This window comes from Ceratotherium simum, chromosome 18, assembly GCF_057802395.1.
Source record: "Ceratotherium simum simum isolate JZ-2026a chromosome 18, ASM5780239v1, whole genome shotgun sequence".
In the NCBI taxonomy this organism is placed as follows: domain Eukaryota; kingdom Metazoa; phylum Chordata; class Mammalia; order Perissodactyla; family Rhinocerotidae; genus Ceratotherium; species Ceratotherium simum.
The window spans coordinates 51,444,651-51,466,356 of record NC_141917.1 but is presented as its reverse complement, the minus strand read 5'-3'; the positions used below and the strand labels follow the sequence as shown (position 1 = coordinate 51,466,356).

Genomic DNA, 21,706 nt, shown 5'->3' with positions numbered 1-21,706 from the left:
CTTTTTGTTTCATTGATCCTTTCTACTGTTTTTTTGGTTTTCATTTCATTTATTTCTGCTCTAATTTTTATTATTTCCCTCCTTCTGCTGACTTTGGGCTTTGTTTGTTCTTCTTTTTCTAATCCTGTTAGGTGTAGTTTAAGATTGCTTATTTGGGTATTTTTCTTATTTGTTAAGGTGTGCCTGTATTGCTATGAATTTCCCTCTCAGGAACACTTTTGCTGCATCCCATATGAGTTGTAACTAACCAGATCTTTTTTCTTCAAGAGTTTAAATTCAACGCTCATAGCAAGATTTAGTGGCGATTAATGAGAGTGAAGCAGTTGGTAGTAAGAGGCAGAAACTGAAACAGAAATGCAGAGGTAAGAGAAAGTAGCCAAGTCCCTAATATGATTGGACATAGGGTAGGGAACTCCTGATGTTGAGGGGCTGGTCGGGGTAAAGAGATGACTAGGTCACTATGGCCGTGTAAGATTCTGGACAACCTTCCAAATTCCAGCATATGTACAAATGTTTATCATATCCAGTCTACAGACAGCCTACGTTCTTACGAAGTCTCGATATAAAGCCAAGGTTGCTTAGCTATCATTTTCCTACAAAATATATCCAACCCTTAGAGATGACTGGTGGAAATCTTCATTCCTTATAACTCAAAGGGTCTAATACTTATATTATAAAAACAATATATTTTAAATGTAGGAAATACGGAAAACAGAGAAAAGCATAAAGAGTCAATTAAAAATCAACTGTAAACTCAACACTCAAGATATTAGCCATTATTAAAATTTGTGTATTCTCTTCTGGTTTTCTCTGTCCTTTTTTCCTATGTTACTAAAGATTGCTCCTAAACATGATTCTAATGGCTACACAGTGTTACAGAGGGTGAATGTATTATAATTTCTTCAGCCATTCTGTTGGTTGACACTTAGGGGCTGTTTCCAAGCTTTTGTTATGACAAACTACCTATTTATACATAAATTTATACACGATTTTTCCTGTATCTGATTATTTCCTTAGATTCAATGCCTAGATGTAGAATTACTAGGCTAGGGTACGAACTTCTTAAAAGTTTTGATACATACCATCAAAATGCTCTCGAGAAAGCAGTTGTGATGAGAATGTACATTCCATAGCACCTTTTCCAACAGAATAAACGTTTTTAATCTTAGGTAATTTCATTCTAAGAAATTATGAATCATTAATCATCTGAGTAACTACAAATCATTACTTAAAAATCAATATCCTATAAAATTGGAAAACCATTGCCAAGACGGAAAGCGTAAAATGGTTTATGATGCCCACAAAATGAAATATTGATATGCTTTTGCATCCTGCTCACCTATGTACTTCACTTCCACATCTGCCAGTGCCTGCAAACAGTTCTCGTAAGTTACTTCCTCAATGTCCAGCATTCCAATAGCATCATACACTTGTTTGGTCTGCACAATGAGCTCCTCAGTTCTTGTTTTAATTTGCTCTGGTGAAAGATCCCATCTTAAAACATTTCTGCCAGTTGCAGTATAGGAAGACATTGCCTGAAGAGGAGACATCACTTCTCTTCCTAAAGTCATTCTGAATAAAATCCTGGAACCACCAACTCTACAAAGAATTAGAAAAAGAATAAAAATTAGGTATTTTTGTTGGTCCAAAGTCAACATGCAAATGTGTATTATCTAATTAAAGTTTAAATTAAAAAGAAATTTTTTTTTTTTTGGTGAGGAAGATTGGCCCTGAGCTAACATCTATGCCCATCTTCCTCTATGTTGTATATGGGAAGCCACCACAGCATGGCTTGATGGGTGGTGTATAGGTCTGCGCCCGGTATCTGAACCCATGAACCCTGGGTCGCTGAAGCGGAGCGTGTGAACTTAATTACTGTGCCACCGGGTCAGCCCCTAAAAAGAAATTTTTAGTAAAATTAAGCAGATTTCTTTCAGGTGAATACATATGCACAAAACTAAATGCTCTTATATTTTCTTGAATGGTTATAGACTTAATGGAATTTATACTTTCCAAACACTGAATTGTTTATGTAATTAAATCATATAGAAAAATAAAGTTAGGTGTCAAAGACACAGTAATTGTCCTTTATAAATTAAGTCAGTAATCTTTCTTATTTAAATGTTTTTCCTGTGCTAATGTCCACCTACTATGTATATAGACTCAAAAATATTCTGGGATTCAGCAAGGAAACATTTTCAAAATTCTCTTTTTACACTGAACACCAATTAAAAATTTTTCTTACCAAAATTGCATGTAAATCAACTATGGCAATTTGAATTTAAGACTTGGAAAATAAAATCTGGAATAGCTAAGGCATTATCTTAAAAGATAAAAGAAAAAATAAATCAAGAATACTACTAATCCTTCACCCCCTTAAAACACTCAAACTAATAATTGATGTCATATGTGTGTGTATACATATAATTTTAGATCTTATAAATATTATAATTAATAACAAACATTTATTGTGTTTAGGCACTGTACTAAATGCTTTCCATTTAATAGCTCAGTCCTGACAACAACCCTATGAGGCAGATACTGTGGTTATTCTCATTTTACCAAAGAGGAAACTAAAACACAGAGAAGTTAAGTAATTTGCCCAAGGTCACACAGCTGGTTACATGGTAAGAATTAGGATTAAAAACCAGATAGCACAGATCCAGAACCCACACTCTTAACAACTATGCTAAACTTCATTCCTATTACCTTACAAGACCCCAAAACAACCTTATGAGGTAGGTAGGGCATTATTCCCTTTTAACACATGATGGAATTGAGGCTCAGAGAGGCTAAGTGAATTATTGAAGTTCGCTCAACAAATATTTACAAGCACGTACTGTGCCTGGTACTTGTTCATTCGCTCAACAAATATTTACAAGCATGTACTGTGCCTGGTCATTGTGGTAGGCAACGAGGACAAAAAGGCAAATTGACTGGGACCCTGCTATTATAATACAGTGGAGAGGAGAAATCGATAAACAGGCAATTATACTCCACTGAGATGAGAGCTATGATAGGGGGAAGCAGAGGGAACTCTGAAAAGAAGGAGCTTTTCTAGGAAGATTTTCTAGAAGGAGCAATGAGCAAGCCAAGATATGGACAATGTGCAGAAATTATCCAAAGGCCAAAGGCTGTAAGGAGAGAGAAGTCTGAAAAGGTAAGTAGGGACTAGAGAACAAAGAGCCTGGGGAATCATTAAAGAGTTCAACATTATTCTGAAAGCGTAAGAGAGAGCCATTGAAGGATTTTAATCAGGCGAGAGATGAAAAAAAATAGGCATTTTAGAGAAATCACTCAAATTATAGTGAATTGAAAGGTTTGGAAAAGAGAGATCATTCTAGAGGGAAGCTATTACTGCAATTGGGGCATAATATTATGGAATACTCACTAGGAAATACGGGGCATTGGAGTGATTTAAAAGATATTCAGGAAGTAGAATCAATACGACTTGGTACTGAATGGATGTGAAGGGGGGAAGTGAGGGAGTCAAGGATGATGTTCAGGTTTCTGTCTTGAAAGTGGATGCATGTATGGTGGTGTCATCAGTAAAGCAGGAAACTTAGAACAAGGAGGAGGCTCTTGTGGGCAAAAAGAGAAATTCAATTTTGGACCAAGTTTGAACTGGCTGTGGCACATGTAAGTGGAATTCATTAATAGTAGATGGTGACCGGAGTCACAGGCGTGGTTGAACTGGCCCAAGGGAGTTTGCAGAGTGAGAACAGAATAACTGAACCCTTGACTCTAGTCTAATCATTGAGGTAGAAGAAGAACCAAGCCAGGATGGGTCTACGAAGTTGTGAAAAGTAAGCACTGAAAAAGGGAGGGAGTGAATAAGAGTACCAAACACTGTACAAATCTCACGAAAGATGGAAGAGCCTCTGCTGAATTTAGCAACAGAAATGTCATCGACGACTCTGGCAGGAGCAGTGTCTGTAGGGTGCTAGGGGTGGAAGTCAGAGTACTATGATTAAGGGGTACGAAGAAGGTAAAGAACTGGAGAGTGCACCTATGCAATTCTTTATAGAATTGGCTGTGAAAACAAGGAGAGCTAACACAGTGTAGCTGGAAGGGGATGAGGAACAGAAGGGACGCATTTTTAAGAGAGACCTGAGTACTGACTCCTTAACTGCCTCTCCACAATAACTGATGTCCCTTATGTGAGACACACTGGCTGATGGTTACACTCAAGGCTGGTAGACTATTTTCTAATGTATTTTCACATTTCTCCTTCAACCAGTTGAGTTATATATTCACTAAGGGTCAAAGCTATTTCTTTCAAAACATGTTCATGCCCATTATACTTGTTTTCATGTAATTTAAACATTTAATTGATTAAATGTAAGCAAAAAAGAATGACTTGTTGTTTAGGTAAACTGTTTTGGAAATACTTTTAAAAAGACAGTTACTAAAACACCACTCCAAAAAACTGCTGTTACAGAAGACCGACACAAGAATTGTGAAGATTCAGAAGGCTTTTGAATTCAGATTACTTACGTGTGTTCTTGCTCCACTTTAAAGAAATTGAAATTGGAAATAAAAATGATGCATTTTAGGTGTAGTTCATGTAGGGCTGTGAGGAATGCCAATCAAGTGATTCACACTTAACAAAAAGGCCTTGGTCTTACATCAAAATATTTGGAAATAAATACACATTTTTTTTTTTAGACATATTTTTAATTTTTTTGTTTTCCCCCCGAAAGCCCCAGCAGATAGTTGTATGTCATAGTTGCACATCCTTCTAGTTGCTGTATGTGGGACGCGGCCTCAGCATGGCTGGAGAAGTGGTGCATCGGTGCGCGCCCGGGATCCGAACTTGGGCCTCCAGTAGCGGAGCGCGTGCACTTAACCACTAAGCCATGGGGCCGGCCCATAAATACACATTTTTGTTTTGTTTGAATAAATTGTTTAAGCAATTTATCATTTTTTATGATTCTACTTGGAATCATTTTTTTCAATTAATTATTAAATGACATATAAAGTAAGGTCCTAACGAAGGCAGGAAGAAATGGCATACAAAGCACGGGCAGAGAATTTGTTTTAGATAGAAAGAGACTACAGTCAGTAAAATCAATACAACAGGTAAAATGGAAGTAGTTGGGTTATAGTAAAAAGTGAGATGTTTGAATTTAAGAATTCAAAGGTTAAGCAGTCTGACAAGATCCAGGATATTTTCCTGGAAGTGGATGGTTGACATAAACGAGTTGAAGAGCACAAAGAACCAACAAGGTAGTACTGGATAAATTGTCTATGTGGACACTGGAGCCAGCAACTTGATAGATGGGCTTGGGAGTAGAAAGGAAGACTGAACCAGGAACCAAAGTCTTCAAAGAATGCAGGGGACCAACCAGGTAGTTGGCAGAGGATGTCATGGGCAGGGTATAGAATGGTAAAACCAGATTGTGAGCCCCGAAGGTGTTTTTATACAATGGTGAAGAAGTGTTCGTCTGGGAGCATAACAGGGGACAAGGTAGGAGCCGGGGAACAAAGAAGATGCGGATCTTTCCTCCTGACTTTGTGGTATGGAGTGTGGAAGAAAGAGGGATGTAGGGAAAATATTTTCCTCAGGGTTGAGTGGATTTCAGTAAAGGTTAAGAGGAGAAGAAAAGATCCAGAGAATATGAAAAGTGGAGGAGTTTGTTTACTATGGGACAAGGGTTCCAGAAATAATAAGGGAGAAGTCTAAGAGTATAGCAGATAGCTAAATATGTGTTGGTTGTCCAGCCATTCACCTCTTCCCGCCTACCTAATTATATACTGTTTTCTTCCCAGTACCCATGCATCCCCCATACAGTCCATAACCTTTGAAAGTGGCTGCCGTGACCCTCAGAACCCCTGTGAAAGAAAGAGGTTTCATTCTTACTGAATGTAATTGAGCAAGCTTGTGTCCTGGATTGCAGTTGGCATCCATCTCATGAGAAAGAGTGGAATCTGACTTATGATGAAATAAGCACTGTGAATGGAAGAATAAAGGAAGGAAACCAAATATGTACTGACATCACTGAGCCCCTAGATCAACTAATTCTGAAGACTGACCTAGAGCCAGACTTTCCAGTTATGTGAGTCTATTGTTTAAGCCAGTTTGAATGTGGTTTTATATTATTTGCCTCATACAGGATCCTAACTGATGAAGGAAAGAAAACTGATAAAGGAATGAGCACAGAAAAAAAAAAGTATGAAGGTCACACTATGAGAAATGATGGACTAGAGGATCTTACATGCTTGGTGGTGGCCTCAAATAATAGAGACGTGAAGTTCAGTGTGTGGAGTTGGCTGAAAATTTCCAAAATAAATATTCCCACAATCCTTCATGTATACATAGAATTGAGGCCTCAAAGAAGGAGTCAGCCATGACTATGATTGATTAGGGGTAAGACGAATAAACGTGTTCTTCCTTCCAAGGAAGTTTCAATACAGGTGAAGAGGCTGACCGTGGGATTACCGAGATAATGAATAGCAAGTAGAAGATTGACGACTAAAACAGGACTTCTGCATTTCAATACCCTGCTCTTTTCACCACTCCTCTTAGTACAAACCATTTATTATGGACAAATTTTCATTATTGTTAAACAGCTTTAAAAGAAAATTACTTCCAACATTTCACTGATAAGATGACCTCCACTGGTTTTCATTTATTTCCTAACATTTATCAAAAGGTTGTGTTTGGTCACAGTATAGCTGATTTTAACTCAATTGTTTAACTGATCAGGATGTCAGCACCTCCACCATGGCTGAACAGATATATCCATAATCACTCTCGTAGAGTTTTGCTGCAACTAATGAAAAGCTACCCCTTGGTTAATGTAACATTATTCTCTGAATGTGGAAGGGGTAAAAAAGAAGGAACAGAAGTTAGAACTCATGATTTCACGGGTCAATAGAGTATATTAAATTTTTTATCTTATATCTTCTTTTCTCATCTTCTGGGATTTTGTCTTAATTTCTTTCAGGATTTATAATTCTCATTACCAAAAAAAAGGGGAACAGAGACAGAAGGACTCCCTTATACTTCTGACTAAAACAGTTGCTCTATTGAGAATTTTTCTATCTGCATTGTCTCTGCTTTTCCTCTTCCACCGTCATTTTGCTGAGTGTCCCTTATCTCCCCTTTTGTTACAGCTTCAAGCTCGTTCTATGTTTCAGATGCTGGTACATTGAGCTCTTCTGCTGTGTGCCTCTGCAGCCCTGGAGAATGGCACCTGGTGGGAACATCAGGGCCCCTGCAGTCATCCTACAACCGTGTGTGCCCTTGAGAATCTGGTGAGGATTTTTTATTGATTTTTTGCATCTGAGAGCTACAAAGGTTGAAAGCAGGCAGCACAGTGTGATCCGGTCTTTCTCTACAGGAGTCATTACATGCAATTATTTAAAAATGAAAATCTAGATCGAATCTGACAATCCTACCGTCTAATTAAACACTAGCCTTTTTTTCCTACAAACTTCCAAGCTCTTTATTATTTCTGTCCCAACCACGCCTTCTTCATTGTCTCCTCTGTCTTTAAAGCACTTTCAACACACGACTCTGAAATTTCTAACCAAGAAATAATACAGCATACTATACTGGAATTGACAGGAAGGTGCATTCGTTGTTAGAGCTGTAGTCTCCTGTGGCCAACACACAAATGAGGTACTTAGGCAGAGAAAGCAAGTGGCATAGTTTCTGATAGAGATCACCAGGTTGCAGAATTTCATTTGGACAAACAAGCATGCCGCAGTTACTTTGAGTTAATTATTGTCTTAAAACTTTTGCGAAACATTTTATGGAATGTACTTTCAGCAATATTCTGACTTACTAGATTCACTTCTTTTGAAGCATAAAGGCCTCTGCTTCCTCACAGCAAGCCTTCTTTGACCATTCCAGTTCATGCAGATCTGAGCATCTATCACCTTTTATCTGTGCCATTCATTTTAGACATTTAAATTACTGTCATTCACCTGTTCAATTGGTTTGTGTTGTATTCTAAATTAGACTAGGATTTTCCAGCACAATAATCATTGTACACTTCTTTTGTCACAACCCCCAACGCCAGCACACTGCACACTGCTGAGCACAAGATGCTCATTACATACTTGAAATGAGATGGTACTGATATGACTAAAACATTACCGCAACACCATATTCCTTTAACATCACAAATAAACATCCATACAGGGGAATGTGTTTTATTAGAGCCAGGACTAGCGTGAAACTCCAGTATATAAAATGTCACAACTTTCATTTCCCTACAATTTACATTTTATCCATGTTCCCATTCTTTCCCTATAGTGTTACTACGTTGTAGTACATGGTTTGCATGGCATTTTCTGAAATTGCTCCAATTCTTCAAAACACTTGGCAAATATTCCTAGTATTTACTTTGGAACTAACGTCTATCTATAGAAGCTGTTACTGAGAGCTGCATTTCATCAGTTCTCCGAGACTGGAATTCCTGCGTGTTTCTTTTATTTCTTATCTGGCTACTTTGTCAGAACCATTCTCTTCTAATCTTGATTCCTACTGTTCACAAAGTTGTCTTTTTCAGTCATCGATTTAACTAAGCCACCCCTCTCCTGACAACTTATCAGGCTCTGGCTCAAGTCCAGGCTCCTTTCATCAGAGCATATGAGGCTCCTTCATTTCGGATTTCACCACTGCCAAAGCCCAGCCATGAACCTACCCAAGGCTTACCCATTCCTGTAAGCACTTCGTCCACTTCTACCTTGAACCTTCAGCCAAGCAGCACATTATCCACTACATTTGTGCTATCTAAAACAGTAGCCACATGTGGTTCTTTAAATTTAAATTAAGTAAAGTAAACAAACTCAGTTCTTCAATTGCACTAGGTACATTTCAAATGCTCAACAGCCACCATGGCAAGTGTCTACCATATTGGACAGCCAGATAGAGAACATTTTCATCAGTGCAGAAAGTTCTAACAGACAGCACTGCCCTAGACGATCTCATTTCAGGAATACGATGTATGCCTGTACCCTCCTAGGGGCATCCTTTCTCTTTTCCACTCACCAAGTAGATCCCATGGTGTCTTCTTTGGAGGCAAGAAAGAACAGAGAAAGCGAGGGAGGGAATATTCACTTACTGAGTAGTTCCTATGTTCCAGGATGAGTTAAAACACTCATTTAATCCTAACAACACTTGAATATGTATGAGTAAGCATCATTTTTAAGAGCATCAGTGTAGTAAAAAAGACTTTTAGTTTTTCCTACAAGGAGCAGGGCCAAAGGTACTGACAATATGATTAGAATATAAAAGTGGCTTTTCTACAAGATTGTTTAAATTTCACAAATCCTTTATTTTTACAATTGAAAGTTAATCTTATTTATTAGCTGTGTTTGCTAAGATAGAGGTCAAGTTACAAAATTCTACCTAAAGGTTCCTGGTACTCGACCCTCAAGATATCAAACATTTACGAACTTACTGTTTTCTCTCTGCGTTGAGTCTCCTTTCATGTCTTACATTCCTGCCACCATGCGAAATGTTCAAGCATCTCCAACTGGTGAAGCTCTCCTATACTCCCAGTCTTTCTCCTGATACTCAAACTGCCTGGCATCCTTAAGGTCTTCACAGATCACTTTTTCCACTCTGTCTTAACTGAAACCTGGATCCCTCAGAACCCATCGCCTCCCCCATGCTCATTCTCTCAAGCTCCTCATGCTCCTTGGCCTTGTGACAGGGTGAACTTTCTCCTACATCTTCAACGCAGTTTTCAAATCATTCCTGCGCCACAACTCTGATCCTCTGAGGCTGCTGCCTTCCTGCTATATCACTGGCTCTTATCAACTGACCTCTTTGCCATTCCCTCACATTTATCAAAGACTTGGATCTATAGTCTTTTCCATCTTAAGCTCCAAAATCATCCCTGGGAGACTCTAAGGGCAGATGGATGAGCTAGACCACTCCCTTAACTTCAGTTTCTTGATCTACCTCACTCCAAGAACCTTCACGTTTATTCTTCTTTATCCCCACTTGGAGATGCTCCTCAGAGAGGATAAATTCTGATATTCCACTCTCTGACCACACCTTCTATCTTTTCAGCTCCCACTTCTCTACTCCTATGATTCTTTATTTTTTCATCTCCTTTACACCTCCAGTCCTTTGATCCCTCTAGTGTCTCACTCTAACAGTCTTCACCTGTAGCTCCACTTAGACCTTGGCAATTACTGTACTTCAAAGGGCCCCATTTTGGCCCTTCTGCATCTACTCTCTGCTCAAGAGAGCTAAGAGAAGGTGCCCATGCAGAACTCACAATCCCCACCCCACCCCACAACTATGCTTTGAGTACCAGGACTCCAGAGTTCCTTGCTCAAATGGCTCCCAGAGCCTACATGGGCCTCTGCCCTCGGTCCATCCTCCTGAGGGTGAACTGTACTATTCGTGCGTACACCTCTTGGAACAAGGGATGGTCATCAGTAGGGAGAGTATGGTTGGAGCTTGGGCTTACAGGTGGGGTTATCCATGCACACATGAGGCCCCTCACAGTACAAGAGTGGGCCAGGAGTGGCCTTCCAATTGTACTCTTGTCCCACGTTGCAAAAATGTCAGAAGTGAGCCTCATCTATTGATTCAACTATCATTCACTGAAACCCCAGTGGCTTGCTCCTAGTCCTTCTGCTATATCCACTTTATAAACCTCTGCCCAGGATGATTTTAACCAGCTACCTTCTCTATTCTTACATCCAGATTACCAAACAGAGCTATAGGTTTAATGCTATTATATCATGGTCTCTAATTTGAGTTGGACTCTTAAGGCTTCAGGAAAATCCATCCATGAAGGACTGCCTCTCATTCCCCACACCAATTATTTCAAACTGTGACCAGCCTCCAAAAATATCTCCTCTCATTGTCACTAGCTGACTTTGCTGCCTACGTTATTAATGCCATCAGACAGAAATTCCCTCAACTTCTCACCTATAAATATAGTGACATCTATATCATCCTTTCCTCTTTACTCGTAACTAGCATAAGAGCTACTGGTCTTGTCCAAAGCCAATTTCTCACTCTGTGCTTGGGTCCTATCCGATCTTTCTAGGACATCACTCCACGAAATATTCTCTCTTTTAGTACAATCTTAAATGTCTCATTTGTACTGCCTCTTTATACATATGTACATGCTTGAATACATGTTTCCTCATCTAAGTAAAACAAAACAAAAATGTCCCTGATCCTAGAAACCCACCCTCTATTTTTCCCCTTCCCTTCATCCCCAAGATTTTTCAGAGTGGTCTGGCCAGCCTTGCCATCTTCATGTCCTCATCTTTCATTTAGTCTTCAACCCACTTGAATCTGGGTCCTGGCTTCATAAAAAATGGAAACTGCTGGGGCCGGCCAGGTGGCTCAAGCAGTTAAGTGCACATGTTCCACTTTGATGGCCCGGGGTTCGCGGGTTCGGATCCTGGGCATGCACCCACACACCTCCTGTCAAGCCATGCTGTGGCGGCGTCCCATATAAAGTAGAGGAAGATGGGCACGGATGTTAGCCCAGGGCCAATCTTCCTCAACAAAAAGAGGACTGGCACCGGATGTTAGCTCAGGGCTGATCTTCCTCACAAACAAAAAAAAGGAAAACTGCTATCACCAGGATCCCCAATAATCTCCACTAAATCCACCTGACGTTCTTCAGTACATACCTGTCTTGACTTTTTGTGATATTTGACAGTGTTACCGTTCCTTCCTTTTTTAACTCTCTCTTTTTTTTTGAAACTTTTCCCTCCCTTAGCATCTGTGATAGTGATTCCTCTTTCTATTCTATGTCTCTGGCTATATCTTCACAATTTCCATCATTTGCTCCTTTTTTATTCCCTTCCTTAGGATTCCTTAGTGTTCCTCAGGAGTCAGTTCTATGCCTTCTTCTCTTCTCTTTTCATTTTGTACACTCTTTCTGGGGTGTTCTGGTCCACTTGTGTGGCTACATATGCCACCCGTAGCTATAGAGTTCCAAATCTGTATCTCTAGCCCAAATCTCCTGAGTTTTAGACTCATCTATCTAACACCTATTGGATAGCACCACTTAGATGTCAATGGCCACCTCAAATCCAGCATGTCTAAAGTTAAACTGTCCATCTTCCTTAGCCCCTGGAGCCACACATGTCCTCTTCCAGTATTCCTTATCTCAGCGAAGATCACCAGTATGCACTCAAGTTGCCCAAGTCAAAAACCCAGAAGACTTTCTGGACACCTTCCAATCTATTCTCCAGATTGCCTGCAGAGTAATCTTCCTAAAATCTGAATCTGATCATGTTGCTCCCCTCCAGTGGCATGGTTCAGGAACAAGTTCTGATTCCACTGACTTCAGAATCAAGTCCAAGCTACTTAACCAAACATACCAGTCCCTTCTGGATCTGCCCCTATCTCTCTGGCTTTCTCAATGCCACCCTTTTGCCCTCAAATCTATGCTCTAGGCATAATGAACTACTTTCACATCTCCCTCAAATCGTTAAGTTCTCTTCAGGCCTTGGCAATGTTTTTCCCTCTGCCTGGAATAGCTTTCCTCTCCCCTATCTGAGGCACAACCTCTCTCTCATCTCTTATCTTTCAGATCTCAGCTCAGACTTCATCTTCTCAGACATTCTTTGACTACCTCCAGCTGTATGAGGAATTCTTCCTCTGTGCTCCTACAGTACCCAACATGTACACTGACCAAAGCACGCATCACACTGAACAGTATTCACCTATTTACTTGGCTGTGTCTCTGATAATTCTGGAACAGAGACTGAGTTTTAGTGAGATTTGTAGACCCTGAACCTAACACAGTTTGTGGTATATGTATACTTTAACTGTGACAAGTTTACCCAAAAAATTCCACTTAAGCTTATTTGTTTAATACTTTTCTTCTATTATTTACATGTCCAATATACAAGTAGTTCCACTTGAGAGTGTTTAGCTTCCATGGAGCATTCTATAAAGGCCTGATCTGCAATTAGTGAAGATGATGCAGAGTAGATATAATGACATATATTGAATACTCAAGCATCCTGAATGTTGCTAATAATCTTTTTCTGAATGGACCGATGCATTGAGGAATCCGATTCAGAAGCCGTGCTCCACAGTTACTGAGCTCTCCAGTTTGGGTACTTATAGCCCCATAACAAAGGTACGATTCTGGTATTCGAGTCACTAGTGTTGCAGACAACAGCTTTTTCATTTAAGGACCTTTTTTTTTTTTTTTTTTTTGTGAGGAGATCAGCCCTGTGCTAACATCCGCCAATCCTCCTCTTTTTTTTTTGCCGAGGAAGACGGCCCTGGGCTAACATCCGTGCCCATCCTCCTCCACTTTATATGGGACGCCGCCACAGCATGGCTTGCCAAAGCAGTGCATCGGTGCACGCCCGGGACCCGAACCAGCGAACCCCGGGCCGCCGCAGCGGAGCGCGCGCACCCAACCGCTTGCGCCACTGGGCCGGCCCCTCATTTAAGGACCTTTTAATCCGGGTTACAATGGAATTGTTTTATGAACAGAATGTTAGGTAAATAAGTCAACTTTTACCAGTAAACAGAGACTCACATTCTTAGCCAAAATTGTTACTTTTGGGTGTTCTTTACTAGAATTAATGTCCAGAAATTGTTACTTTTGATGTTCTTTAGTAGAATTAATGTCTAGAAACACCATTCCAGCTTGGTTTCAGAGTTTACAGGAAATGCAATTAAGTATGATAAATGTATTTATATCTCTACCCATTCCCACCTTTCTTAGTTTTAAAGAAAGATGTGTCCCCCAACCTATGGTCTTCAGCTTTTGCACTCTGCAAATTTCCCACTTACTGTCTCCACTTCCTTGCTTATCACTAATTCTTCCACATGATTCCAATACGAGTGCTCTGGCAAAGGTCACTTTTCCTCTTTCCTGGTTCATCTTCCATTTTTATGACCATTTCTTCTCAGTCTCCTTTGCTGCCTTCTCTTCCTGTAACCATTCAAAAAAGTTGACGTCTCCCATGATTCCATCCAGATCTCTAGCTGGAGCTCTAGACCCACAAACATCTTAAATGCAACATATTCACAACTTGATCTTTCTCACAAATTCCCAATCTCAATTTACTACTCTTCACCTAGGCACCTTGACTAGAAACTTGACACACTTAAGAGCAATGCGTATCATCATCACTCCTAATATTTATTAAGAGCCTGTTAATGTGCCAGGTACTAGACCAAGAGTTTGCATGCATTTGCTAATTTAATGCTCCCAACAAGCGAAGAGGCAGGTATTATTAACTCAATTTTATTGGGCAGAGAGAAGTAAAGTAGCTTGCTCAAGGTCACATAGCAGGTGTGGAGCTGGGATTCAAACCCAAGCCTGACCACAGAGCCCACATTCTTAACTACTATGCTATAGTCATGTTGCAACTGCATCCTAGAAAGGAAAACATCAGATTTCTCACCAATTGCACCTCGATCTTCCACTCTGCTTGTAATAGAAAGAGAATAAGGTAAGCAGTAAAAGCATACATATTGACATCACTTGTCAGATTCGTTGTCTACACCACTCCCTGAAGGACTGCTGCAGGGCCTGTGAGGAGTGCCCCACTTTAGCTTTCATCCAGCTTTGAGAAACAGGCCACGTGGGCAGGGGCGGCTTTTAGTCACCCATTTCCAAAGATTAAACAACTCAAGCTAGGACAACCTGATGGCTGCCCTTTGCACCCAGGTCTCGCTCTTTTCCAAAGCCCTTTGATGAACTCTTCTTAGGTAATCAGTAAACCACTTGAAAAAGTGTACTCCTAGGAAGTAGCAAACTCGTTCTCAAAGTACTCAGGCAAACAAATAATCTACATTTCTTACAGATAAGTTTCAGTTGAGGCATTCTGAGAAAACTTTCTATGCAACAAATGCTAGTTCTTTATTTTCTAGTGATTTCTCAGATACGAGATACTGACTTGTTACCATTATCTGTGATTATGCCTACATTGCAGATTATATCACCCAAAAAAGGCTCATTATAAAGGGATTTCCTATGAAGTAAATTAGTTGATTCAGTCATTCCTTCAGTAAATATTTTTTGAGGTTACAAAGACGAATAAGACATAGTTATTGCCCTCTAGGAGCTTATAGACTTGTGAGGAAGAGACAGAGACAGATTAGAATATGAGGCAGCAAATTCTAAATGAATAAAGTGATGGAGAACTTATAGGACAAAGCAAGTAACTCTGCCTTGGGAGGTACTTCTATATATCTCACTCTACACACACACACACACACACACACACACACACACACCCCTTAGAACTTGGTTCTCCTCTTTATATCGTTTGTATAAAATATTTTATTATTATTATTGATCTAGAGTATCATACTTTTATTTCAACTAGCATTTGTGGAAGGTCTTCTAAGTGTTTTTCAGGAAATGTTATTCACATTAGCTACTTCTAACTTCTAAATACCTTAAGTGTGATGTTTTAGGGTCTACATGTCAATTGGTTACTTGCTGTATATAATCTGTATTGAAAAATTTAAAAATCAATACTTCTGGGCTGGCCCCGTGGCTTAGCGGTTAAGTGCACGCGCTCTGCTGCTGGCGGCCCGGGTTTGGATCCCGGGCGGTGGCCGGGTCCCACATACAGCAACTAGAAGAATGTGCAGCTATGACATACAACTCACTACTGGGGCTTTGGGGGGAAAAAAAATAAAAAAATTAAATAAATAAATAAATAATTAAAAAAAAATCAATACTTCTCCTGAAGACTGGTCTTTTTTTTTTAATCTGTAAGGAAAAAAAAGCATAAGTTTATAAATTAAGCCCCTAGATGGTGCCTGGTACTCAGTAAATATTTGTTGAATGAATTAAAATCAGTGTGAATACTGAATGCCAGCCATGGATTGGCTGGAGATATACTAGGAAGGCTGACTGATCTGCTCCTGGGTCAGAAGAGGAATGAAGGAGACATTCTCCTTCAAATTCCACTAGAATGTAATCTCTTTGAGAACATAGTACATGTCTTAGTCACCTTTGTATTTCTTGGCAACTGTGGAAGAATGTGCCAGCACATAGCATATATGTTGTAACTGTTGAATCAATGAGTGTAGAAAAGTGATGAAAAACCTAAATTAGTGTTTCCTAGAATGACTACTAAGGTCAGCCCAACACACCAAGTAAATAAGGTGATAAAGCCATCAAGAAAAGGTGCTGAGACAATAAAGTTATTGAAGAAAAGTAATTAAGTGAGGTATATACCATAAAGATACTTTGAGTCACAGATAGATTATCTACAGAACATGCCAGTACACTTGGAAAGCAAAATACTACAATTCGACTGCTCTTGCTTCCACCTGCTGGTATAGGAAAGTAATTTTTCAGATTGGGCAGAAATGTTTAGCAGCTCTAGAAACACCTTTACGAAACACATTGAACTTTCAAAGCACTCTTGCCAAGGTAACACAGAACACTTCCCATAAACAGCCACTCACAAAAATGTACACCATGAACTCAGCTACAAATATTTTGAGTACAGAGCAAAACTACCCTAAACATGAGACATTCCACTGGACTTTATTCTGAGTAGCCTCTAGTGTCTAATAAACCCAAAGGCATTATCCATTTTCTTTCGTTGTACTGTCCCATTTTTGTACTCATAAAAGTAGCATTTAAATTTGATGACTAAAATAACCAGTGCAATTATAATGGTCCAATCTTGGTCTTACATAGTGAAAATATATTATTTATTTTGAAAATAGTGCCACATACATCAGTTGTATACAACTTCCTCTATTAATAAGGCTTAAAAGTAGAACTAATTATATGATACCAAAGCTCCCCTAGGAATGAACACTGATTTACTTTCAACTCTTTCCTAAAATGTTAGAGATCCATTTAAAAAAAGACAAAAAGGCAATTTAATTTTAAATTTCAGAATATAATGCAAAATATAAGTTTTTGTTTCCAAATTTCATTGTAAATAAATGAAATGGGTCTCTTCAAAGTCATCTTTTCCTAGAAATAGGAATTAAAATAAAAAAATGTTAGAAAGAAATTGCTTAAGGTCATATGAAAAACTATGTGACACTAGAAATATTTTTTAATATTTCTACTCTTTTTTTTTTTTTTTTTTGGTGAGGAAGATCGGCCCTGAGCTAACATCTGCCAATCCTCCTCTTTTTGCTGAGGAAGACTGGCCCTGGGTTAACACCCATGCCCATCTTCCTCCACTTTTTTATATGAGACACCTGCCACAGCATGGCCTGACAAGTGGTACGTCGGTGCATGCCCGAGATCTGAACCAGCGAACTCCGGGCCGCCGCAGCAGAGCGCACACACTGAGCCACTCGCACCACCGGGCTGGCCCCTAATATTTCTACTCTTAACAAATTGGATTTTAAGAAAAGGTTCATATTACAAAGTTATAAAGAATGAAATAGAAAAATGTCAGGTTGTGAAAAATAAGAAACAGAAGATAATAGCGTAATTGATTTTCTCCTATTTTTTTGTGTATAGGACAAGTGGTTTAATAATTACAGGTTTTAAATAAATTTATTATAGATGAACATGAAAAGATTTCTCTTCTTAAATCCTTTAACTAGCTTAAGCATAGTCATCTGAGACCACAGAGCATCTAAATCAAGTGCTGCATCACCAATGAAATTAAGACTTCCTTAATAATTCATTAGTAAAGAGCCTACACACACACATGGAAAACCACAACTCAAAACAGACATTCCACTTTTATTTTTCTCTAGGAGGATGAATAAATTGCTTCTGGCACATTTAATTGGTGTTTGGGGCATGCTTTTCAGAATTGAAATCCTCAGTAAATTACTCAGGGGAGGGACCTCTCGTTACATTATTTAATATTTAGGATTTTTTTTTTCTCTTTTTGGGGGGATCATGGTCATCTACACATGGACATTTTGTTGAGTGAATGATGATGCCTAAAATCTCATCCCCCTCAGTCTGGCTAATAACTAGTTTGCTTTTCTTTTTAAATACTGGTTCAACCACACATAGGTGTTTATTGTTTTTACATGTGACAATGATATTGTGATTATGTATTTTTGAAAAAAAAATTTTATCTCAGAGCTATACATTGAAATACTTAAGATTAAAGCAATATAATGTTGGCCATACGTTTCGAAATAATTGGAGGAAGGAGAGTTATATGAAAAAAGATCGGCCATGGGCTGACAGTTTTGAAGCCTGGTGATGGGGAGGCTCATTATACTAACTTCTTGACTTTTGTTTATGGTTGAAAATTGACATAATAAAAAGCAAAAAAAATTAATAACTGTTCACATGCCTAGCTCTAGTAGCTATTCTAAATTCATACATGGGGTCTGAAAAACATATGAACTCAACTTTAAACAACACTGATGCTGACAAGCATATTAAAAGGGATAATCAATGGAGCAAACCCCATAGGGAAACAAGCACAGGTAAGAATAAATGTATTTGACCAGTAAATGAAGATTCATAAATTCACAGTTGGAAGAGGCCTTAGAAATCAGCTAGTTCCAATCCTTTAATTTAGGATAAAGCCCAGTGACGTTAAGTCACGAGTAACTAACTATAGGCCTATGCATCCGCATTTTACTCTATTGCGGATAGAGTGAAGGTTACATCATAAATGGATTATTAGAGAAGATTCAAGAGCTACTGCTTCCTAGTGTATCTAAAACTTGAGGCTGACAACTCCGAGCACAGCTGTCAGATGGCTGGCAGGCCACTTCTTCCAGTGAGGAGTGAGCCTCTAGCTGCTGCTTGGCCACTGCCAACCACCACCACCACCACTGCCATCAATAATAATAACTATGTCAAACATTTATATAGCAGACACTGTTCTAAGTGCTTTACATACATACACTAACGCATTTAGTCTTTCCAACAACACTGTGACATAGACTCTATTATTACTCCCATTTTTAGAGATGATGAAACTGAGGCACAGAGAGGTTAAATAACTTACCCAAGATCACACAGCTAGAAACGGCTAGTAACCCAGACAGTCTTGATCCAGAGTCAATGCTGTTAAACACTACACTATGTCACCAATCATACCAGTCACTTTGGCAGTTCTGCCATTCTCTTCAAGTTGCCCACAGCTACTAACATAACACCCCATCAAGGCCTGCTATTTTCTTTCTTTTTTTTTTTTTTTTGTGAGGAAGATAAGCCCTGTGCTAACATCTGCCAATCCTTCTCTTTTTTTTGCTGAGGAAGACTGGCCCTGGGCTAACATCTGTGCCCATCTTCCTCCACTTTATGGGATGCTGCCACACATGGCTTGCCAAGCGGTGTGTCGGTGCGCGCCTGGGAGGCGAACCCCGGGCCGCCACAGCGGAGCAGGCGCACTTAACCACTTGCGCCACCAGGCCAGCCCCAGGCCCTGCTATTTTCTTTATTCTCTCCCGCCTTGTTGAGAGACATAATCATAAGGCATGGCCTATGTGGCTCTGTGTTGACCCAATTCTCCTGTTGGTCTAGCATTGCAACCTATAAAAGCCAACTGTCATTTACTTATTTGAGAAATAAATAAATCAACAGACTACGTGAGAAAGGAAAATAATGATAACACCTTGTATTTCTATAGTACATGTACATAGTAAATTTTACCTCTAGATGATAAAAATGATTTCAAATTCTTTGACCTCCTATATACCAAAAGGCTACTCTTTAAAGCAGAGAAGAGAGTTTCCTCACCAATAAAAGATAAAAGGCAGGTTTTTAAAAATTTCCTAACAAAGATAAAAGATGAATAATTACCAGCTTTAGGTCCTTTAGATTTGGAAGTCACATTGAAAGCAAAGGAAAGCACCTACTTGAATATATTATAAGGTCCTTTACTTACTTATGAGGTGCTTATTATGTCCACACACAGTGCTAAGTGTTTTCCATGCCTTATCACATTTAATCCTCACTCTATAGATGAAGAAACCGAGGCAGAGAAAGGGTGAGTTAATCACTCCAAAGCCACACAGCTAAGTAAGTGGCAGATCTGGGATGTGAACCAGGCAATTTTATTCCAGAGCCTGAAATCTTAACTATTTACTAAACTGCTTCTTTCAACCTAAAAATGTTATATTATTTTGTATAAGCCAAGCTGCTGGTAACCAATAGAATAAAAGAATTTCAGAACTGGAGGTCACCTAGACTGATTCTATTGTCCACAGCAGCCCCGACAAGACTTGGTGGGAGGAGAGGGTGAGAGTAAGATGATGAACACATTTCTGCTTTGCATGGATATGAGTGACAGCTAGAGGATTCAGGAGGAGCAGCAGATTAGAATGTTCCTTTTTCTTTTTCAGGGGGAGGGTGGGGGGTTGGGGGAAATAGGAGCTTTACTTGCATTCAATTTTAAACATACTGAGTTGTAACGCCAATAAGATATCCAAGCGAAGATGTGTAGTAGGCATTTGGAGCTCAGGAGAAAGTGAGCATAGGGCTAGTTGCTAAAGATAAAAGATAAATAAGGCCTCAAGAAACTTACTGGCTAGTATGACAGAGAAACACATTAGAATTAATTTAGCAAATACTTATTGATCACTTATATGTACCAGACACAGATAATGACAATATAGTGTTGTAAATGTAATTATAGTTACACACAAGATGTTATAGTTGGGTAGAGGAACAACACTCAACTCAGACTGGGGAGTCAGAGAAAGCTTCTTGGAGAGGGGGCATGAATAGGAATTATCCAGGAAAGGCTGGGGGTGGGGGAGAGAAGCATAAGAGCAAGACTGGAATAGTGAATAGAACTAGCAAAGGCCCATTTTCAATCACTGGCATAGAGTGTTCCAGGAGTTACACCAATTTGGAAGTTAAAAATGGAAATTAGAGAGAGATGAGGCTGGAGAGGTTGACAGGCAAGATTCCGTGGGGTTTTTTTACATCATGCTAGAGAGCTTAAACTTTTTATTGCAGGCAATGGGAAGCCCTGAGTGAGAAGGTGAGATTTATATTTTAGCTAGGCACTTTGGTAGCTGTGGGAAGTGCAGAAGGTCAATTTAAGAGGCAAAGGAGACCAGTTAGAAGGCTTCAATAATCTAGATGAACAATTAGATTTAAAAGTGGTAGCAGGAGTGGGAAAGAAAACGGATTCAAGAAATATTCGAGAGGTAAAATTGGCAGGACTTTAGGAAAGACAGGCTGTCGTAGCTTCCAGTTTAGGTGAGAGGATGGATGGTAATACTACTGATGAAACATAGCAAACCTACCACTGCAAATAGAAAATGCAAGAGCAAGATCAGGTTTGGGGAAATATTACTAGGTAAGCGTCAGACACGTTGATTTTTGAGTGCCTGTGAGATAAGCCAGGGTGTGGAAGTGTGGTGATGTGGCAATTGGATGTATGGACTTGAAGACTACAAGAGGGCTCTGGGTGGGAGACACAGACATCTTCAGATGTACAATTCTTAAACGGACTGGGAGATCTAAAGAGAGTATGTAGATAAGCAGTGTGGGGGAGTCTGGAAAAGAAGGGAAAGGAAAAGGCAGCTTACTAGCTGGACTGAGGGAAGAAGGTTCCAGACAGGAGGGTGGGTGTGGAAGGGACTTCAGCATGTATGTAGGCTCAAAGAAAGGAGACAGAAAGAGGTTTACAGTAGAAGTTGAGAATAGAAACTTGAGAAAAACCAGCACTTGAGGGTTTTTCTCAGGAAAACTCTCAGGAAAAGGAAGCTTGAAAGAAATTTGAGGAATGCTCACAGAAGAGGAAAATGAGGAATTTGTCTCTCTGGAAGTCAAGAAAGAACGTGTGGCTAACAATGTAAATGTTACATGGAGAC

General features: G+C 39.5%; 1 protein-coding gene across 3 annotated transcripts in view; it reads right to left on the bottom strand.

Moving 5' to 3' along the window:
• Window positions 1-21,706, bottom strand: part of NLN (neurolysin) — a 90,577-nt gene that overhangs the window by 58,803 nt on the left and 10,068 nt on the right. For 2 of the 3 annotated variants that reach the window (XM_014781670.2, XM_087443332.1), the window contains exon 2: window positions 1,340-1,599. In XM_014781670.2, the coding sequence (XP_014637156.2) occupies window positions 1,340-1,599 (260 nt within the window). Of the gene's footprint in view, window positions 1-1,339; window positions 1,600-13,756; window positions 13,899-21,706 lie in introns of those variants that run through there. The other variant, XM_087443333.1, reaches the window with a different exon arrangement.